At 43.0% G+C, this 21,527-nt stretch overlaps 1 protein-coding gene across 1 annotated transcript; it reads left to right on the top strand.

Moving 5' to 3' along the window:
• The first annotated feature begins 1,220 nt into the window (after positions 1-1,220).
• On the top strand, positions 1,221-15,516 carry LOC136857136 (glucose dehydrogenase [FAD, quinone]). The gene is made up of 2 exons (XM_068225074.1): positions 1,221-1,239; positions 13,349-15,516. Exon 2 carries the CDS (start codon positions 13,364-13,366, stop codon positions 15,239-15,241), a length of 1,878 nt encoding a protein of 625 aa, XP_068081175.1. The 5' UTR covers positions 1,221-1,239; positions 13,349-13,363; the 3' UTR covers positions 15,242-15,516.
• Positions 15,517-21,527: the final 6,011 nt, after the last annotated feature.

Below are 21,527 nucleotides of genomic sequence, written 5' to 3'. Positions count from 1 at the left end.
AGATATTTACGAGCGGTGAGAGAAGACATTCAGTTGTGTGGCACAAGGTTGCCGGTGTTAAAAATCTCTTCCTTCAATTTGGTTTGAGCTGACAACTTATTTTCTCTAGCTCTTCTTTCCCTTTTTCTTTGCAATTATACCAGTAATGTTTGGAACAAGGGATCGGCTGACAGCCATTCTGAGAGCGTTCTTTAAATTACGAACAGAAATATAGAAATGCAATCTAGTTTCCGTACAAGTCAAAACAGAAGTAACACCTTTCACATATGCATGTGGAACCAAACAGAGATATAATCTTAGCTGCTTCTCGACGCAGCTTAGGAAAATATTCCTTTGACAAATTCTGGTAGAATACGAGCAAAGTCTTTGTATTAAAAATAGATCATTTTGATTATCACGTAATTATTGTTCATCAGATTAAGCATTTGGCTTTATCTTCACGACTGACAAAAAATAAATACGAAAGTTCCCAGTTTGATCGAAATGGACTTTCGGAAGTTTTGCTTTCTTCAAAGGCTGCTCCATTATTATGTTGTCTTGCGCATCTATCACCGAACGCTTCATCGCCCTCAGCACACTACATCATCCCAGTCAAGCCGAGTTGAACCGAATCGGACCGCTGTACAGTGCACAGAGCCTCTACACCTCGGTTTGCATGTGTGAGATTTTGGGCGTTTGAGAGGTCCTGAACTAGAGTAACGCATCCGAGCGAGAAATCCACGACCTCGAACACTACAAGCCCTTGAAGACCCTCTTTTATAAGAGTGGGGACGTCTGCTTCAACTGAAAGTGTCAGAATCATGAAGAGGTGTTGTGAATCTCTTATGCATTCGAGGGATGGCAATACTCCTTATTAGACAAGTGACCACTTTCCTTTTGACACGTTGAGAATCCAGTGTTCAAATAATGCTTTCCATTTCAATTTTTAATTGTTGCAAAGCAAGAGGTTTGTTTTCATTGCGAGTCTATCTCTATTTCGATATGTGTGCGTACTTGAAAGTGTTAACATTTAAAAAACGACCTAACTTTATTATTATTATTATTATTATTATTATTATTATTATTATTATTATTATTATTACGTGGATGAGTATCATGTAATACGATTTCTGCGTTTAAAGGGAACATCAGCATCTGAAGGAAACGACCTGAGTTGTTGTCAACAGGCGTCATACTGTTGCACGGCTGTGCTGTTTCCTGGCCGCTTGTGAAGTAGGGGAGGGAGAACGCACGTGGAAGGTTAGTACGTTGTGTAATGAAAAAGTTAACAAACATCCGACCTGTAAAGTAATAATTTAAGCAAAAATATTTTATTTATTTCTTAATTTTGTTGATAATAATAATAATAATAATAATAATAATAATAATAATAATAATAATAATAATAATAATAATAATCGTATGGCCTCAGCTACCGTTTGCAGACATTTCAATTTGACGCCATCTGGCTGTCTGCTCGTCAATTTCGACGTTCCGGTTTACTCTGTCTGCCATCTAGCGGACCTAGAGTAAACCGGATCTCTCTTGGGCGTCTATGGCTGAGATTTAATTAATTTTGTCGGGTAAATACCAAATGTATCACCAGAGATCTTTTACATGCCGACATCGTACGACATGGAGTGTCGAATGGACTTTTTTCCGCCCTTCAAAAATCCGACTACCTCTGCCGGGTTTGAACCCGCTATCTTGCGATCCGGAGGCCGACACTCTACCACGGATCCACAGAGGATATTTTGTTGATAATTCGGAATCATTCAGGGGTAAAGCTCACCCCACTGGGAATGTGAAAGTTTACCATGTTGTGCATTGAAACATTTCACATAACTCCGATCAGGACAGTAATCCCTTAAATACAAAATAATGATATAATTCCTTTCTATCCAACTAACAAGAATTTTAAAGAAAATGCATCGAACATGACAAATGCTTTAACATTAAAACCATTCCTAGAACAGTTTTCCATTGTAGTTTACGTACAGTACTTTGAAATAATGTATAACATCTCGAACTTATTACAGAACAAATATTATATATAATTACAGCGTTTACTCAATACTTAGTTTTACTTACAGAAGACAGGTACTAAAGCTTCTGCAGTCCAGACATACCTGAAAAGAAGCAAATAACTAATTTGAGATAACGTAACAAATTTGCTCACAATACAGATTCTTAGAAAAGAAAAGAGATATTTTATAATACTAGAAAATAGTATTCAATGACATAACAAGATACCCAGTTTTTTTACATATTTGCAATGATACCAATATATTTTGAGATTTATCATATTTTGCACTAGCGGAAAAATCCAAAAACCAAGAAGGGGTTGTGCTAGATTAACGAACGTTGGCAGGCGTGTTTATGCATCTGAAAGATGGCGTTGATTCAAATATCCCACAAATCGTATTAGCGTGGCGCTAGTAGTGGCCCTATGACTTTCCACAAGAGGTTTTCTTTAAATACGGACTTTACTGTGCGAAAGCGTTAGTTACCTGTGAGATTGGACGGTGTGACTGTGTGAGTGGGTCAAGAATGCCTTCACGGCGACGAAGGGGCCAGTATCAACAGCTCACTGCAGTTGAACGAGGCCGTATAATAGGGCTACGTGAAGGTGGATGCTCCTTCTGCGCTACTGCAAAATGACTTGGCAGGGATGTCTGCACTATGCATGCGTGCTAGCAGCGGTGGTCACGAGAAGGCACGCTCGCAAGAAGACAGGGCTCCGGACGTCTCCCGTGGCACCACCGAGAGGGAACACCGCCGTATTCGGTGTATGGCTGTGGCGCAGTGGACTGCGTCTGCAGCAGCAATTCGAGCGGCGGTTGGCACCACAGTGACGCAACGAATTTTTCGAAATCAGTTGATGGACATCTGCGAGCCGGACACCCTGCGGCGTACAGTACATTCCACTCACCCCAACCCACCACAGTCTGCGACTTTAGTGGTGTCAAGCGAGAGCTCATTGGAGGATGGAGCGGATGTCCGTTGTGTTTTTCGATGAAAGCCGGTTCTGCCTTGGTGCCAGTGATGGCCATTTGTTTGTTACACGGAGGCCAGAGGAGCGCCTGCATTCCACCTGTCTGCTGCGTCGACATGCTGGACCTACACCGGGAGTTCTGGTCTGGAGAGCAATTACCTATGGCAGCAAGAGCACTCTCATGGTTATCGTACGCACCCTGACTGCAGATGTGTACGTCCGTCTGGTGATTCAGCCTGTTGCGCTGCCGGGGGTGTTTTCCAACAGGATAATGCACACCTCAATGCCTCTGTTGTAACCAAACGTGCTCTACAGAGTGTCGACATGTTGCCTTAGCCTACTCGATTACCCGATCTGTCCCCAGTCGAAAACGAATGGGACATCACTGGACGACAACTCCAGCGTCATCCACAACCGGCATTAACCGTCCCTGTATTGACCGACTAATAGCAACAGGCATGGAACTCCATCCCACAAGCAGACATCCGGCACCTGTACGACACAGTGCATGCACGTTTGCTTGCTGCATTCAACAGTCAGGCGATTACACCGGTTATTAATGGACCAGCATGGCACATTTGTGATGGCTTTTCTCGCGCGCATATTAACCTGTAGTCTTTTACCTTTAATCAATTCAATATGTTACCTAGACAAATATATTGCCACAATTCCCGTTTTCTACATTCCTTACTTCATGGTGCTTGGATATTTTTTCCGCCAGTGTATTTTCAATAAGAACTGGTAGATTTATCTTCGATATCTTCGTTTATTTGAGATTTTTCTTTCTTAAAGGGTTGCCTAAATTCCAAGAACAGTCTTCCAATGTGTTTTAAATCTATACATCATCGATTTAAAACGGATCCTGGATATGAATTCCTTAAGCATTAAGATACTACAGTATATCGCAAAATACTTTTTCTGTAGAATACTTTTAGTTTCCAAGTGTATTCAATCTACGCAACCAATAGATCAGTTTGCTGTTCAGACAGTAGGCACAATGCTACTGCTGTGGTTCGTATCAAACTGAAGAAATCCTTTCCAAATATAAAAACAACAACAGCATAACGCCCTGATAGAGCTTGCCCTACCACTGCTTAGCCTGAAGGCCTGCAGATCAAAAGGAGGTGCGTGGTCTTCTCGGGCGTTATTCTTGGCTTTCTGGACTGTCAAATAGCTCCAGGCAAGTGGACCTCAAACCAGTTATCATATTCAGGTAAAGATCCATGACCTGGTCGGGAATAGAACCAGGAACATCCGATGAGAGGCAGACACGTTACCCTTCCACAGTTGGACTAGCTCTTTTAAACGACGTCTGGCGAAATAATGTATATTAGTAGTTTAGTGTGACTGTAAATATCGAAATTGTTGTTACAGGAATTCCATTCTATGTGTAATTTGAACGAAGGGACGTAACTCTTCATTTCAAAACTTCTACATAGATTGGCCACGATTCGAACCATCCACGTAAGAGCAAGTAACGATCACATTCATCGGTCATGCAACACCACACACGGCGCGCATAACACAAGCCTTGCTTCAGTTGTTTCCATGGGAGGTACGGGAGCATCCAGCATATAGTCCGGATCTTGCTTCAGGTGTTTTCCATGTGTTCGTTAAGATAAAAAAAACAAGATTTGCCAACGATGATCACGTTCAAACAGCCGTTCCCCGATGGTTTCAGCACTAAGGAGTGTACTTTTATCGTCAGCGAATTGAACGATAGATAGAACGTTCCGAAAATCTTGACAGAAACTGGGTGACTACATCGTGAACTGGTGTGATGTATCTGTGGTCCACTGCATTATGCAAAAACTCTCATCGGCCTACCATAACCATGTACTGTATATCGTGTTCAAACCAAGCCGAGGTTGGTGGCATTTTAAGGTGTTCTAGTGAGACTGTCAATCAGTTCGGACACAGTTTATTAATAGCAGATGCTATTCAGCTTCTCCTAGATAGAGGTTACCCAGTAGACAAAGTATTCCGAACGCTTAAGTTTCCTAGCCTGTCGAAACTAATACAAGATAAAGAAAACTCTAAAAAAATTAATAATTTATTTAATGAAATTAATACAGTTTAACCAATGCGTCAGCTCGTATAGTTGAATTGCGGCTCATTAAAGAAATCCTGAGGGACAAAATGTCCAATCTGAAGTATGTAGCAAATGAAGGGAAGTTCAACAACAGAAACAATTATTGTTATTAGTTTATTACTATTATTAAATTATTATTACTGAAGATAAACGTCGCGAAACACAACTGGATTTCTGGTGATGACTGTTCTTACAAGTTAGACCAAACAGATATTCACATCAGGATTCAAGTAATCGCAGGTTGTTCTGAACAACAAAACCTTGCCATTCCTTCCCGAATAAACAACTCTTTCTGTTTCCAACAAATGTCTAATACAAAGTATAAATATCTAAGTTTTGTACAGTTTTGATTACAGTTTTGAAAACCGAAGAGCAATAATAATTTCGTGGATCATCGAGAGTAAAACGTGCCATACTGAGGCTAAGTTATATGTCATTACATTCCATCATTCCAGTTCTGCTGATAGGACTATTCTGTTAATAACATTGAAATTTCAAGCTCAGCCCTCTTACTAACAGGAGGCATCCCTTTTCTATTTTGTTTTATCACTTAAAGTCGTCGTCAGCTGGCATGATAAAAATTGCTCCTATCTTCAGACACTATCAAAGTAAATTCCTTTACTGTAACTTAATAGTTTACACTTCTATTAGTTACATTGGATGAATACATACTGTGTTGTTGCAAACGCAAATGGGAATCAGGACTCGATATTTTCTTTTCAGGTTTGAGATTATTTATTATTAATAGAAAATGCTATTTAGCTTCTCCTATACAGAGGTTGCCCAGTATACAAAGGATTCCTAACGTTTAAGTCGTCTATTCTGTGAAAACTAATACAAGATAAAGAAAACTCTAGAAAATACCTGGAATTTTTGTTAATTAAATATATTATTTAATAAATTGAATTTCAACATTTTAAAGAATGTACTAGAAAATACCTGAAAAATATATTTAGAATCTATGTAATAAAGATGTAAAATAAAACTGTTTCCTTCTCTACGTATTTGCTAGTGTTTTCTTTGACTTGTATTAGTTTCAACAGAGTGGGAGACCTAGTTATATATTTTGTTTTACGGGCGACTAAACTGAATAAATCGTGTAATTAATTAACATGATAAAAATTGCTCCTATCTACACACACCATCAAAGTAAATTCCTTTCCTGCAGCTTAATAGTTTACACTTCTATTAGTTACACTGGATGAATAAATACTGTATTGCTGCAAACGCAAATGGGAACCAGGACTCAATATTTTCAGAGCCGTTTGCAGCACAAACGTATGCTTTATTGACAAGAAACTCTTTGAACAAAATTCATAGGTAATATTTAGCGATCATTTTCTACATTACTTTTTCTCATTTTGCCCACTGCTGTTTGAAATCGGGCACAGATGCCACCAAATTAAACATTTATATCCTGTCATTTTCCACTTTCATTTTAAAGCTGATGAAGCATCAGACTAGGGTAAATTACAATGACACACACTGAAATATACAGGGTAGTCGGGAACAACTTGAACCGGGTATATGTGCGTTAGAGGATTGGTCATACAATAAATTATTCGAAAAAATATTCGATATCTCACGCAGTTATTTTTTTTTACAAGTTGCGTTACGTAGCACCGACACAGGTAGGTCTTATGGCGACGATGGGGCAGGTTTGGGCTAGGAGTGGGAAGGAATCAGCCGTGGCCTTAACTGAGGTACAGCCCCAGCATTTTCCTGGTGTGAAAATGGGAAACCGCGGAAAATTATCTTCAGGGCTCCCGACAGTGGGGTTCGAACCCAGTATCTCCCCAATACTGGATAATGGCCGCACTTAATCGACTGCAACTATCGAGCTCGGTCGCAGTTATTTTATTAGTTTTTGAAGTTAACCAATCAGATCGCTTCGCGGGCGAACTGAAATGGGCTTTGCGATGCGATGTTGCTAAATCTGCACTTCAGACCGGCGCGAGATACCGAATTAAAAAAATATCAGTATGACCACCCTATAGGTACATCGTGATAATAGAGACCTTTCAACATATTTCATATACAAATTTTATACAAGAATAGTGATCAGGTTTGTCCATGAACCCTTAATACAATAGCTAATTAACTTTTCTCAATCTTCCTCTTCTTTGCGATCATCCAAGTCCAAGGATCCCGACTGCGCTCAAGATCAATTTTTACGACCCTTAAAGCGCCCGACTTCGCGCGGTGATCAGATTTGGGTATAAGTCAAGTACGCGCGGAGATTATTTCTGCATTTTTTCCCGTCCTTGGAGAGTTGGGACTCTATGAATGCTATCCTATTTACCATTCACAGGCATGTTTGAAAATGCAGTGTCATGTGCATGCCCAAACTAGTATAAGGCAGTTGTCAATAAATTAAAATATGCATACTCGTATTGGAACTGGGCATATTCCTCTTACCCGGAGGCTACGGGTTCGATTCCCGGCCAGGCCAGGGATTTTTACCTGGATCCGAGGGGTGGTTCGGGATCCACTCAGCCTACTTGGTTACAACTGAGGAACTATCTGACGATGAGATGGCGGCCCCGGTCTAGAGAACCATGAATGACGGTCGAGAGAATTCGTCGTGCTGACTACACGATGCCATCTGCAGGCCTTTGGGCAGAGCAGCGGTCGCTTGGTAGGCCAAAGCCCTTTGGGGCTGTTGCGCCATGGGGTTTGTTCTGTTTGTTTCCTTAGGAAATGCAATCTTGTGTTAATTCCTTGTCTGTATTTTAAAGTTAATTCTTCTATTACTACATATAGCCGGTCCGTTGGTGTAGGGGTAGTGTGCCTACCTTTCGCTTGGAAGCCCCGGGTTCGATTCCCGGCCAGGTGAGGTATTTTTCTCTCGACGTGAGGGCTGGTTCGAGGTCCACTCAGCCTACGTGATTAGAATTGAGGAGCTATCTAAGGGTGAGATGGTGGCCCCGGTCTCGAAAGCCAGGAATAACAACCAAGAGGATGCGTCGTGCTGACCACACGGCCCCTCGTAATCTGCAGGCCTTCGGGCTGAGCAGCAGTCGCTGGGCAGGCCAAACCCCTTTCAAGGGCGTAAGTGTCTTGGGGGGGGGATTACTACATATGCTTCCCGCAAACAGACTTAATTTCTAAGTACCTGTATCACTCATTTTAATGCATGGGCTTGCCTGCGTTTGAATGATAGCGTCAAGAAAGTTGTATACAGCAGACATAGGTACGTGACCCAATCCAAGTAGCTACTCGTACGCCCTGCTGTTACTTGTGTCCACCTCCACTAGTCACGCTGTAGAAGTACAGAAAAGCTGAAACTGCTGGTATATTTGATACCTTTACCTTAGTAGTAACGGAAACAACAAACCCGATTTTTGACCTGAAAAGTCCAGATGAACTTAAAAAAATATTTGCATGGGAAAACTCACAATGCCAGCGACGCTTTTAAAAATATTACATGGTCTTTTGTGCCTAAGAATGTTTTGTTGGGCTTAATAAAACATTTTAATGACGGAAACATTAGCATACTAAAACTTTTGTTTTCTATTTTGCTTAACGTCGCACCGACACAGATATGTCTTATGGCGACGTTGGGATAGGAATGGTCTAGGAAGTGGAAGGAAGCGGTCGTGGCCTTAATTAAGGTACAGCCCCGGCATTTGCCTGGTGTGAAAATGGAAAACCACGGAAAACCATCTTCAGGGCTGCCGACAGTGGGGCTCGAACCCACTATCTCCCGATTACTGGACACTGGCCGCACTTAAGCGACTGCAGCTATCGAGCTCGGTAACTAAAACTTCTAAAACAGTTAATAGGGGCCGATGACCTAGATGTTAGGCCCCTTAAAACGACAAGCATCATCATCAAAACAGTTAAGGGTGAAGCTAGGGCCGAACACAGTCAGAGGACTACTCTAGAATACCATGGTTCGTGTACACAACTCAGAGCTGCGGCTCAACAGATAACACAAGAAGCAAAACGAATCGGAGGGGGAAAGAACGAGATGGTAATGAGTAATGAGGAAGACGAGGACCCATATTATGCATCAGAACATTTCTAGACCAGATTACCTAGATTCTAGACAATTTAAAACAACAATCATCAACATCGATCATTTCTAGACCACCAAAAACTCAAAACCGTGCTGATGTTTATCATTCGAAATTTTTCGCTCTATGTCACAGGTCGGCGGATGTAGCGTGGGTTTCGGCTCAAATGTGGCCAAAGCTGGTCCATCATCCGACATCTCTGCACCCCGACCGGCCAACCGAGTAGTGAAGGGGTGGCCATGGCTCTACTGTGGCTGTATGCCTCTTTATTCGGGCGGCGAAAAGGGGCTGGTCCTCACCAACGGCTCTCCAAAGAATAGTTTTCCGTGGTTTTTCATTCTCCTGCATGCCTGAATGCCTGGACAGTTCCTAGCATAGAGCACAGCCGCCAACCCTGTCACTTTCTCCGCACATCTCCTAGCCTGAGAGACGGGGACACCGTCTACGAGGCCAGCTTTTCCATTTTGAGGCGGAATGAAAACAGTTAGTAGTAGTAGTAGTAGTAGTAGTAGTAGTAGATGTCAGAAGTCTATCTTTTTTATATAAACGTCATATTTTCTCTGAAACTAATGAAGATATATCAGTCAAATTTCAACACTCAGCTTATCCCTACATGTAGCATTTTTGGTAACAGCTTTACAAACATCTATATAAATAAAATGAGTATTGTGTGTACATTGCTCAGAATTTAAAAATAATGGTATTTCTGTGTCGGCCGTGTCCGCAATAACAAGGAAATACACTTTTTAATTTTCCGTAATTTATGTCTGCCTGCATGTCTGTCTGTCCGTCTGTACACGTATCACTAGAAAACGGCTGAAGTGAACTTAATTTTTTTGTTTTTCTACAATTTGCTTTACGACGCAGTGCCACAGATAGGTCTTATGGCGACGACGGTATATGAAGGGGCTAGGAGTGAGAAGGAAGCCGCAGTGGCTTTAATTAAGGTACAGCCCCAGCATTTTTCTGGTGTGATAATGGAAAACCACGGAAAACTAGCTTTGCAAGTTCACATCTGCGAGGCCCTAAGCGCACTGCCAACTCGCCCAGTGAAGAGAATTTAATGAAAATCGGTATGTAAAGTCGGGGAATAAGTGGCCACAAACGAGATCCTAAATAATTTTATTCACACTGAGTGAAATGGTAGTTTAAGGGAAGGCCTAAAACTTAATTCTCAAATATTTGTTATTAGTGGTCACATCGATAAATACTCCATAACTAATGTTATATAGTATTAAATTCCCGATCATTGTAATGACCTATGTTGACTTCGGTTGGGAAAACCACAAAGTCAGTCTTTCTGAGAATTCCGTACCGAACACGGGTACATCAGGTACTATTTCAATAAAATTTGATCTTATTGAAAGAATGACATTCTGAGTTAAAATTTAGTAATCAAGCAAAGTATTATAACTCATATTTCATTATTTAATTTATTGTTCAATACTATCAGAATTAAGAAAATTATTATTCAACTGATGGGAGTAACTTATGTACCTTCTGACATAATGGGACAGAACTCTTGCCAATTGATCATTGGTAACATACAATCTTATCTTAAAATGCGAATGAAACGAACGATTACTGTCGTTATTGTGACACGAGGATAACTGAGTAGGAAGAGTCGTAAATACACTGACTGACAGAGCAAATGCAACACCAAGGAGGAGTGGTTCGAAAGGGATGAAAGTTGGGAAAAAAAAAGAGTCGGCACGGAAGAATAATTGATGTTTATTTCAAACCGATATGCAGGTTACACAATGCGCACGGCATCGACTCAGTAGGATGTAGGACCACCGCAAGCGGCGATGCACGCAGAAACACGTCGAGGTACAGAGTCAATAAGAGTGCGGATGGTGTCCTGAGGGATGGTTCTCCATTCTTTGTCAACCATTTGCCACAGTTGGTCGTCCGTACGAGGCTGGGGCAGAGTTTGCAAACGGCGTCGAATGAGATCCCACACGTGTTCGATTGGTGAGAGATCCGGAGAGTACGCTGGCCACGGAAGCATCTGTACACCTCGTAGAGCCTGTTGGGAGATGCGAGCAGTGTGTGGGCGGGCATTATCCTGCTGAAATAGAGCATTGGGCAGCCCCTGAAGGTACGGGAGTGCCACCGGCCGCAGCACATGCTGCAAGTAGCGGTGGGCATTTAACGTGCCTTGAATACGCACTAGAGGTGACGTGGAATCATACCCAATAGCGCCCCAAACCATGATGCCGCGTTGTCTAGCGGTAGGGCGCTCCACAGTTACTGCCGGATTTGACCTTTCTCCACGCCGACGCCACACTCGTCTGCGGTGACTATCACTGACAGAACAGAAGTGTGACTCATCGGAGAACACGACGTTCCGCCATTCCCTCATCCAAGTCGCTCTAGCCCGACACCATGCCAGGCGTGCACGTCTATGCTGTGGAGTCAATGGTAGTCTTCTGAGCGGACGCCGGGAGTGCAGGCCTCCTTCAACCAATCGACGGGAAATTGTTCTGGTCGATATTGGAACAGCCAGGGTGTCTTGCACATGCTGAAGAATGGCGATTGACGTGGCGTGCGGGGCTGCCACCGCTTGGCTGCGGATGCGCTGATCCTCGCGTGCTGACGTCACTCGGGCTGCGCCTGGACCCCTTGCACGTGCCACATGTCCCTGCGCCAACCATCTTCGCCACAGGCGCTGCACCGTGGACACATCCCTATGGGTATCGGCTGCGATTTGACGAAGCGACCAACCTGCCCTTCTCAGCCCGATCACCATACCCCTCGTAAAGTCGTCTGTCTGCTGGAAATGCCTCCGTTGACGGCGGCCTGGCATTCTTAGCTATACACGTGTCCTGTGGCACACGACAACAAGTTCTACAATGACTGTCGGCTGAGAAATCACGGTACGAAGTGGGCCATTCGCCAATGCCGTGTCCCATTTATCGTTCGCTACGTGCGCAGCACAGCGGCGCATTTCACATCATGAGCATACCTCAGTGACGTCAGTCTACCCTGCAATTGGCATAAAGTTCTGACCACTTCTTCTTGGTGTTGCATTTGCTCCGTCAGTCAGTGTAATACTGTGTGTTTAATATCCTTTCATCTATTTTAAAGTTACCGTACTGCCGGAAATTTCCCCTGGATAAAAGTTTTCCGGCGTACCAGAAACGATACTGCTGGTAGAGTTCGATGGGAAACAATTTAGCAACTTGGACCTCATAAACGGGAGTTCTGAACACCGCAATTCGTATCATTCAACATTTAATAATAATTGCTGATATTTGCATTGGGGAAGTATATAGGTAAGAATACACTCTGGAAAACAAGCGGGGGAACAAACTTGGAGTCTACCTTGCCCTTTCCTAGTCAGAAATTATAATGCTTGTTCCTTGAAGTTGGAACAAGGTCCAAGTTCTCTGTGGAGCTCGTAGAATAGATTTCGAGTCGTCTGTCATGAGAATCAGTGAACGTTGACGTAAATGCCATGTCATTCGGCTGACGGACTCCACGTTAATCATTTGTGTCCCTAACATTCCAAGGACATTTAAGCTTTTTTATTTTACGTCGCACCGACAAAGGTAGATCTTATCGCGACGATGGGATAGAAAAGGCCTAAGAGTGAGAAGGAAGCGGCCGTGGCGTTAATTAAGGTACAGCCTCAACATTTTCCTGGTGTGAATATGGGAAACTACGGAAAACCATCTTTAGGGCTGCCGACAGTGGAGTTCGAACCCACTATCTCCCGGATGCACAGCTGCGCGACCCTAACCGCAGGACTAACTCGTCCGGTGGTCATTTAAGTAGGTAACGTAGTAATTTAATTATTTTGGCAGATTTAACAAACTTAACGTTTATTATTATTATTATTATTATTATTATTATTATTATTATTATTATTATGAAGTGCATATTTAACTAGGGGCTGCCTGGCCGAGGCGGTAAAGGTGTGCTCGGTTCGTCCGGAAGGACGTGGGTTCGAATCCCCGTCAGGAAGTTGCAAAATTTAAGAAACGAGGTTTCCACTTCCGGAGGTGCACATGGCCCTGGGGTTCACTCAGCCTACACCAACAATGAGTACCAGGTTAATTCCAAGGGGCAAAGGCGGCCGGGCGTAGAGCTAACCACTCTACCCCATCAAGTGTCGAGGTTAAGAATAGTGGAAGCCTTTACCTTCCACTCCTCCAAGGGCCTTCATGGCCTGCAAGGAGATGACTTTGCTTTGCTTTGCTTTGCTTTGGTTTGCATATTTAACTATCTGTTTAAATATGAGTATTTTGTTCTTTCCAGTTTTGGACAACGATAATGGAAGGCACCGCTACTTCCCACTGGTTGACTCCAAACTGCTCAAGAGGCGAGAGTTTGTCAGGGGCTGCCACTCTCCTCTTTACCAGTCTCATCTCAACTCTCTTGAAGGAACAAGGTAGTGTTGGAGATACCTCCATTTACCCCCCTGATATCAATGACTGGCTGCCAAAGTACGACTTCATCGTGGTAGGTGCTGGGTCAGCAGGCGCAGCAGTCGCAAGCCGACTTTCAGAAGTGCCACAATGGAAGGTGTTATTGTTAGAAGCTGGTGGTGATCCACCTCCTATCGCAGACATTCCTGCCCTGTTCTTCGCATTAGAACATACGGAGATTGACTGGGGATATAAATCTGAACCAGAACCTATCAACTGTAGAGCTTTTAAAGACCAACGCTGCAGCTGGCCTCGAGGCAAGGTTTTGGGAGGAAGCAGTATTCTGAACGCAATGATTTACATGAGGGGCCACAAGTGTGACTACGATGCATGGGCTGCGAATGGAAACACTGGCTGGTCGTATGAGGAAGTTTTAGAACACTTCAAGGAGTTTGAAGATGTACAGTCACCGTCATTGAGAGGCGACGGCGAGTACGGCACTGGGGGATACCTGACAATAAGTGATTATGACAACGAAAACGAATTTAATGACTGTATAATTAATTCAGCAGTTGAACTTGGATACAAGAGACTTAAAAATCTGAATGGAAAATACCCAATAGGTGTAGGAAATATCCAGGGTACGTTAAGGAATGGCACCAGATGCAGCTCAGCCAAAGCCTTCCTTGCACCTGCAAAGGGCAGAAATAATCTGCAGGTTGTTAAGCATGCTCACGTGACGAAACTATTGATAGATCCAAACACCAAGCAAGTCTATGGGGTACAGTTCCAGAAGGACAAATCCATACACGAGGTGAAAGTCTCAAAAGAAGTTGTTGTATCCGCAGGAGCCATCAACACTCCACAAATTTTAATGCTGTCCGGAATTGGACCAAAAGAACATTTAGAAAATTTAGGGATTTCTCCAATTATTAAAGATTTGAAAGTTGGCGAAAACTTGCACGACCACATAATGGTCCCAAGTATAGTTCTTCAAATAGACAAAAGCAAAAATTTGTGCCCTACACCTAAAATGGACGCCGTATATAAGTATCTAGTAAACAGAACAGGACCACTTTCAAACATAGGTCCAACATTCGTCTGTACCTTCATTGATACAAAATCTACTCCAGAGGAAGCCGACGAGAATTCATGTCCTGATATTCAAATACATCACTTTGTGATCCCAAAGAGTGATCCTGAAGCTCTGGAAATATATCTCAAAGGACTAGGCTACTCAGTCGAAATCGAACAACAACTTAGACAAGCGAATTCACATTCAGATTTGGTTTTATTTAATCCGACACTGTTGAACACACACAGTAGAGGAAGGATACTTCTGAAAAGTAAAGATCCTTTCGAACTTCCATTGATTTATTCAGGTTTTCTAAGCGACTCGAGAGACGTAGAAACACTAATATCTGGTATTAAATTTGTGATTAATCAGACAAATACAAACGCACTACAAAAATATGGAGCGAAATTGTTTCGTTTGAAGATAAAAGATTGTGAACATCTTCCTCTAGATTCTCGGGAATACTGGAGATGTGTTGTTCATGAAACAGCTTCAACTTTGTATCATCCTGTAGGGACATGCAAAATGGGACCTGAGACAGACCCGAACGCAGTGGTCGATCCAACACTCAAGGTGAAGGGAGTCGAAGGACTGAGGGTAGCTGATGCATCCATCATGCCTTCCATTGTAACAGGCAATACAAATGGGCCATCCATTATGATCGGAGAGAAGGCAGCCGAACTCCTGAAAAAGACCTGGTTAAAATAATATGACAAATCCGGCAGTTTTATCCTAGAACTATTTTGTATGTAATTAGCAACAAGAATAAAACAAGTGACTGTGAGAACAGGAAAAGAATCACCATTGAAATCTTGAAGTGGTTTGCAAACACTGTCCTTGTGTAGACCTGCTCCTCAGCATATACATGGAGAAATGTGTTGACTGAACAATGAAACATGTTGAACAATTAATAAACCATAAAATAGGTAAGAAATTCAGCGTTTAATTAAAATTTTGTGAACCTAGAGCAAATTAAAACGATTACATTCTTAAATTAGTCTTCCTTTCCTTTCCATTCCATTGAAAAATGAAATGGTGTATGGCGTTTTTAGTGCCGGGAATTGTCCGAGGACTTCGGCTCGCCAGGTGCAGGTATTTTGATTTGAGTCCCGTAGGCGACCTGCGCGTAGTGATGAGGATGAGATGATGATGAAGACGACAAATACACCCAGTCCCCGTTTCAGGGGAATTAACCAATCGTGGTTAAAATTCCTGACCCTGCCAAGAATCGAACCCGGGACCCCTGTGATCAAAGGCCAGCACGCTATCAATTTGGCCATTCCATTCCATTACCTTCTACTCTCAAGAATTGGGATCCATCATCCATTTCTTGAATGCTTCAATACAACTTGGGCTTAGACGTGTTTTTCTATCATATATGTCGCGTTCCATATCACGTCCAGAAATGGTAATATTTAACCAGTTAATTTTCTACAACGCATTGAACGAGCATATTTCTGACGTAATGTTATATTTTTGGTTTCGTTTACTATACATGTTGCCTTTAATTGTAGCTCGAGGAACTATGTTAGCAACAGATCTCTTACTTGTACACTGTTTGAGCTCACCTATTATTTGGTGAAAATGAAAATCCACAGTCTTTTTCCAGTCCTTCGACCGGGTCAGGAATGGAATGAATGAAGCCCCCATCTAGCGGCAATGATGGGAACTGTGCCGGCTGCCGAAACCAGTCGCACTCCTCTGGGGCAATGATTAATAACTGACAGATGAAATGATATTGGCGAGTGCTGCTGGAATGAAAGATGACAGAGAAAACCGGAGTACCCGGAGAAAAATCTGTCCCATCTCCCCCTTTGTCCAGCACAAATCTCACATGGAGTGACCGAGATTTGAACCACGGAACCCAGTGGTGAGAAGCCGGCGCGCTGCCGCCTGAGCCACGAAGGCTCTATTAGTTGGTAACTGTACTATAGTTCGTTGCTATCCAGCATCCTAAACTTGTTATCTCTAGTAATAGGCTGTAACAAGAGCTTCAGAATTTATCTGCGAGAGATGGAGATCCAGTTGTATTTATTTTGACTATCTAGCGAAAAACCGTAAAATTAACTAACTAGCTAAACTCGTGTACTCTCCCCTAGATGGTGCAGCTCTTTCCAGATATATACCCAGTCAGTGTTGCCAGGTCTCCCGAAATTTCAGGAGATATCCCGACTTCCTTGCAACACACCAGAAAACACGAAAAAACAAAAAATCTCCGAAAATTTCGTCTAATCCAAATTTAAGGAAAATGAATAAAAATGATTAATGGTACATAATATATTTGTGCCCCAAAACTCTTTCCTCGTCTCACTGTGTGACGTTCTATCGGTAACATCACACGTTAGGTACTTTCCCGCAGTCATTTTAGACTCGAATCACGTAATCTCTGCCCTCTTGTTGAACTCAAAACTCATACTTGACTGCATCATTCGAAGGTAAATCATCGACACGCATATAGAATAAAAAATCTGCATCCTACTACAACTTCAAAATTGGCACACAATATCTATGCCTGATGAATAACTACAGACATGGACAAAATCAAAATTACAAACCCAAACATATACTTTGTACAGCAGTGGCCATTGTCTGTCTGCTAAGTCATCAGCCTAGAGGCTGGTTGGATCCTCAAATAGCACCTCCAAAGGTTATGCGGTTATAAGGAAACCCCAAAAACCAATGGCAGCACCAAAAATGAGACGTACTAGGCAAGATGAGGAGTGAGGTATTTTGCCATTGCTTTCCTCACTGGGTCAGAAAGTACTATTGCAGCACGACTGACCCTATGAGCAGCACCTTTCGTAACACTCAGATGCACTAGTCATGCTCTGAATGTCAGTACTCAGCACTACCCATACCCCAGCAACTTCCATATTGTCACAGCCATGGATGTTGACTGGGACTTCGGTGGAAGCTACACTTTACTCTGGCCTGTGCCGAGAGATGGATGCAAAAGTACTGTATCCATCAAGAAATGACAGCAGGCAGCAGTGGCCATTACAAAGCACAAAACAAACAGGAAATAACTTACAGTACATATCAAAGCAACAAGTGCGTACTCCATGGCACTACTTGTCTGGTCATAAGTATTCATACCTTACGTGTAAAACTGTGGTTTGAACGAGTAAACAGAAACCGGTGTTGTGTCGTGGCATGAGTTGTGTAGTAGATGCAGACAGAGACGGACTGATCAGCTGGTCAGAGACGCTACTAGTCCAATGGCGAGGAAAACTAGGGAAACGTCTATTGAAGAGAGACGACTTAATCTACGCCTTCATCACCAAGGAAAATCGTATTCTGAGATCGGAAACATCATTGGAAGAAGTAAGCCAACTGTGCAAAGCATCATAAAAAGGTTTAAAGGACAGGATGTTCTTATAAGCAAGAAAAGAAGTGGACGTCCGAAGAAAATGACCGCACGAGAAGAAAGGTCCATAGTAACCACAATTGAAAAACAACCACACACTACATCTTCGTCAATAGCATCGTAGCTGTCAGAATATTTCCATCATGCAGTGTCACACAAAACAGTAAGGAGTGTCCTTCATCGTGCTGGGTATCGATCTAGGGTCCCAAGAAAGAAACCGCACATAACGGAAGTGAATAGACGGAAGAGAGTACAATTTGCAAAAGAATATGTGGCGAAAGATAATGCGTTTTGGTCAAGAGTGATGTTTACAGATGAGAGTAAATTTAATATTTTCCGAAGTGATGGACGCATTTTTAGTGTGGAGACGCCCTAACACAGAGCTCGATGAGCAGAACCTCGTTACCACTGTGAAGCACGGCGGGGGTGGGCTCATGGTGTGGGGCTCAACGGCCGCTTCAGGTGTCGGGGAGTTGATATGTATCGAGGGGACTATGGACAGATTTCCATATTTGAACATCCTGAAAGAAAACGTTCGCAAAAGGGCCGAAAAGCTTGGGATTAATAATGAGTTTTACTTCCAACACGACAATGACCCCAAACATACGGCGGAAATTGTTCGTTTGTGGGTACTCTACAACACGCCGCACACATTAAAAACTACTCCCCAGTCGCCGGATACCAACCCCATCGAACATCTATGAAGTGAATTGGAGTCCAGACTAAGAAAACAAAGCATAACAAATAGAGCACACTTGAAACAGTTACTGCAACAAGAATGGGGGAACATTTCATCTGAACTGACACGGAAACTGGTGTTCTCAATGCCCAGCAGGTTAAAAGAAATAATATACAGGAAAGGCAAACAAACGCGCTACTGATCGAGTTGGTAATATCTGTTTCTTCATTGAGTTGTGAACTCTTCTGGGATACGGTATGAATACTTGTGTCTAGACAAGTAGTGTCATGGAGTACGAATTTGTTGCTTTGTTATGAACTGTTATTTACTTCCAGTTTATTTTGTGCTTTGTAATGTACATTGTTGTAAAAGGTATACGTTTGGGCTTGTAATTTTGACCTGTACTCCGTATTGTTCAAGCAGAAAAGCATTTTGTTTTGGATGGCTTGGGGTATGAATACTTTTGTCCATTTCTGTACATCTACAGGAAGAGTGGGGAGAAGGAGAAGAGAAGCACAGAGTGGCCAGTGAGTACAGGTGAGTGAAATTGTATTTTTTTCTCACAAAAACTTGACTATTGCATTCTTTAATTTAGTTATATTATAACATTGCAAAGCTCCAGAAACTACCGAAATCTTCATTAAAACTCCCAAAATGTTTACGTACAATCTAGCGATTTGCTGTATATAGACCTGGCAACGCTGCCCCCAATGGGGATGAGCTGCATGTACCATTTTAACTACATACCAGCCCTCCTGCCGTTCTTAAAATTACTGGTAATACCGGGATTCGAACCCAAGCCTCCGAAGACGGTACCGTTATTCTACGGAAGCGGACATTAAATGAGCACGGAGTCCCGATTACACACTTTGAAATACATAATTTAACCTGCCTGTCAGCCACTCAGTCGCATTCTTTCGTCTGGGGTGAGTATGGAAATATCTGAGGACACAAAACTTCGCAAGACCAACATTGGACATCGAACTAGTGATGGGTAGTTCGTAAATGATTCGTTCAAAATGAACGCTTCACTCCTGTGAAGTGTGAACTAACCACTGTATTTCAATGAACTGGCAGTTCTCACACTTCACATCCACAACTCATCTGATTCGTCTGACGCTCGCTCACTCGCTACCTTCCCCCTTCTACTATCTGCGTCACTTAGTACCAGTGGCATATCCTGGAATCTCCACTGAGGCATGCAACTAGTAACCATGCAGTTAACACAATGTATGAAGTAAATTTCAATTGTACTCACCCTAATTACATGTAGGTGAACTCGAGCCAAACAGTTTTACTGTAAGTTTCTGCATTGAACTTGCGTACACAATTCTTGTTTTCTGTTTTTAAATTTACGAGGGTCCGCCTCTGTGGTGTAGTAGTTAGTGTAATTAGCTGCCACCCCCGGAGGCCCGGGTTCGCTTCCCGGCTCTGCCACGAAATTTGAAAAGTGGTACGAGGGCTGGAACGGGGTCCACTCAGCCTCGGGAGGTCAACTGAGTAGAGGTGGGTTCGATTCCCACCTCAGCCATCCTCGAAGTCGTTTTCCGTGGTTTCCCACTTCTCCCTAGGCAAATGCCGCGATGGTACCTAACTTCAGGCCACGGCCGCTTCCTTCCCTCTTCCTTGTCTATCCCTTCCATTCTTCCCATCCACCGCAAGGCCCCTGTTCAGCATAGCAGGTGAGGCAGCCTGGGCGAGGTACTGGTCATCCTCCCCAGTTGTATCCCCGACCCAGAGTCTGAAGCTCCAGGACACTGCCCTTGAGGCGGTAGAGAAGGGATCCCTCGCTGAGTCCGAGGGAAAAGCCAACCCTGGAGGGTAAGCAGATTAAGAAGAAGAAGAAGAAGAAGAAGAAGAAGAAGAAATTTACGAGGGAAGGTAGAGGTCTCGCGGCTTTAACTATTTGCATCTTTTCATCAAACGAACGGCCAGTAAATGGCTTTTCAAACTGATTTACAATTATATCCGTTTTAGACTCATCCATCGTTAATACCACATGTGCGCAAAATATAATAAAACACCGAAAATGACGAATAGCACAGGAACAGCACACACAGAATGAACTCACTAATCAGCAAAACACACAATGAATTAACTCACTAGTTATCCACAACTCAAGCACTGGAGGTAAGTCACCCCAGTGGCATTGGTCAGTTTCGTCACGTTGGGTTCTCGCTGGGGGGTAATCTGTGGGTCCCGTTCGCTGTAAACATGTCGACTTCTCCGAGTTGCTAACAGATGGCAGAGGGTAGCACGGGTATGGGGTGACAAATTCTGACCAAGTTTCAATTGCAGCGAAATCGTTCGGAGGGTTTCAGAACTACGTCTGCCACTGAATGCAATTTTAAGATTGAATGCCTTACGTCCGTAACTCCTACATTTGCTGTCTCTTTCTTCCGAGAGTGGAGTAGACGGCGAGACTACACCAGCACCACACGTAATCAAGCAACGGAACTAGTACAGTTGCGCGGACCTTTTGAACTTCTGAGAGATGAAATCGTTAATATTTGACCTGAAACAACCTAAAATCGTAAATCAGACAGTTCTTTGTGTTATCATAACGCATGCAATGACTGCCTTGCATTCAAGGAGAATACACCCCTGCTTAGTACCCCTTCATTCCCAGACCCCTCCTACCTGTCAACTGTGTTGTTACACTATTTCCTTCTTTATATGAGACAGGCCTCCCTGTTTATCTTTCCTTTGTCCACTATCGACCGTCATCTAGATTCTAGATGTAAGCGGGTAAGCCATTGGATGTCCGTAATTAAATAGCTCTGCCATTTGTAGGTAAAATTATTAAGTATTCTTCTTCTTTATCTGTTTACCCTCCAGGGTCGGTTTTTCCCTCAGACTCAGCGAGGGATCCCACCTCTACCCCCTCAAGGGCAGTATCCTGGAGCTTCAGACTCTGGATCAGGGGATACAACTGAGGAGGATGACCA

This window comes from Anabrus simplex, chromosome 1 (assembly GCF_040414725.1).
Source record: "Anabrus simplex isolate iqAnaSimp1 chromosome 1, ASM4041472v1, whole genome shotgun sequence".
Classification (NCBI taxonomy): Eukaryota; Metazoa; Arthropoda; class Insecta; order Orthoptera; family Tettigoniidae; genus Anabrus; species Anabrus simplex.
This window is presented reverse-complemented; position numbering and strand designations above follow the sequence as displayed.

What these genes read in the sequence shown, in the direction of transcription:
- LOC136857136 (XM_068225074.1), top strand. Translation starts at nt 13,364, where the DNA reads ATGGAAGGCACCGCTACTTCCCACTGGTTGACTCCAAACTGCTCAAGA.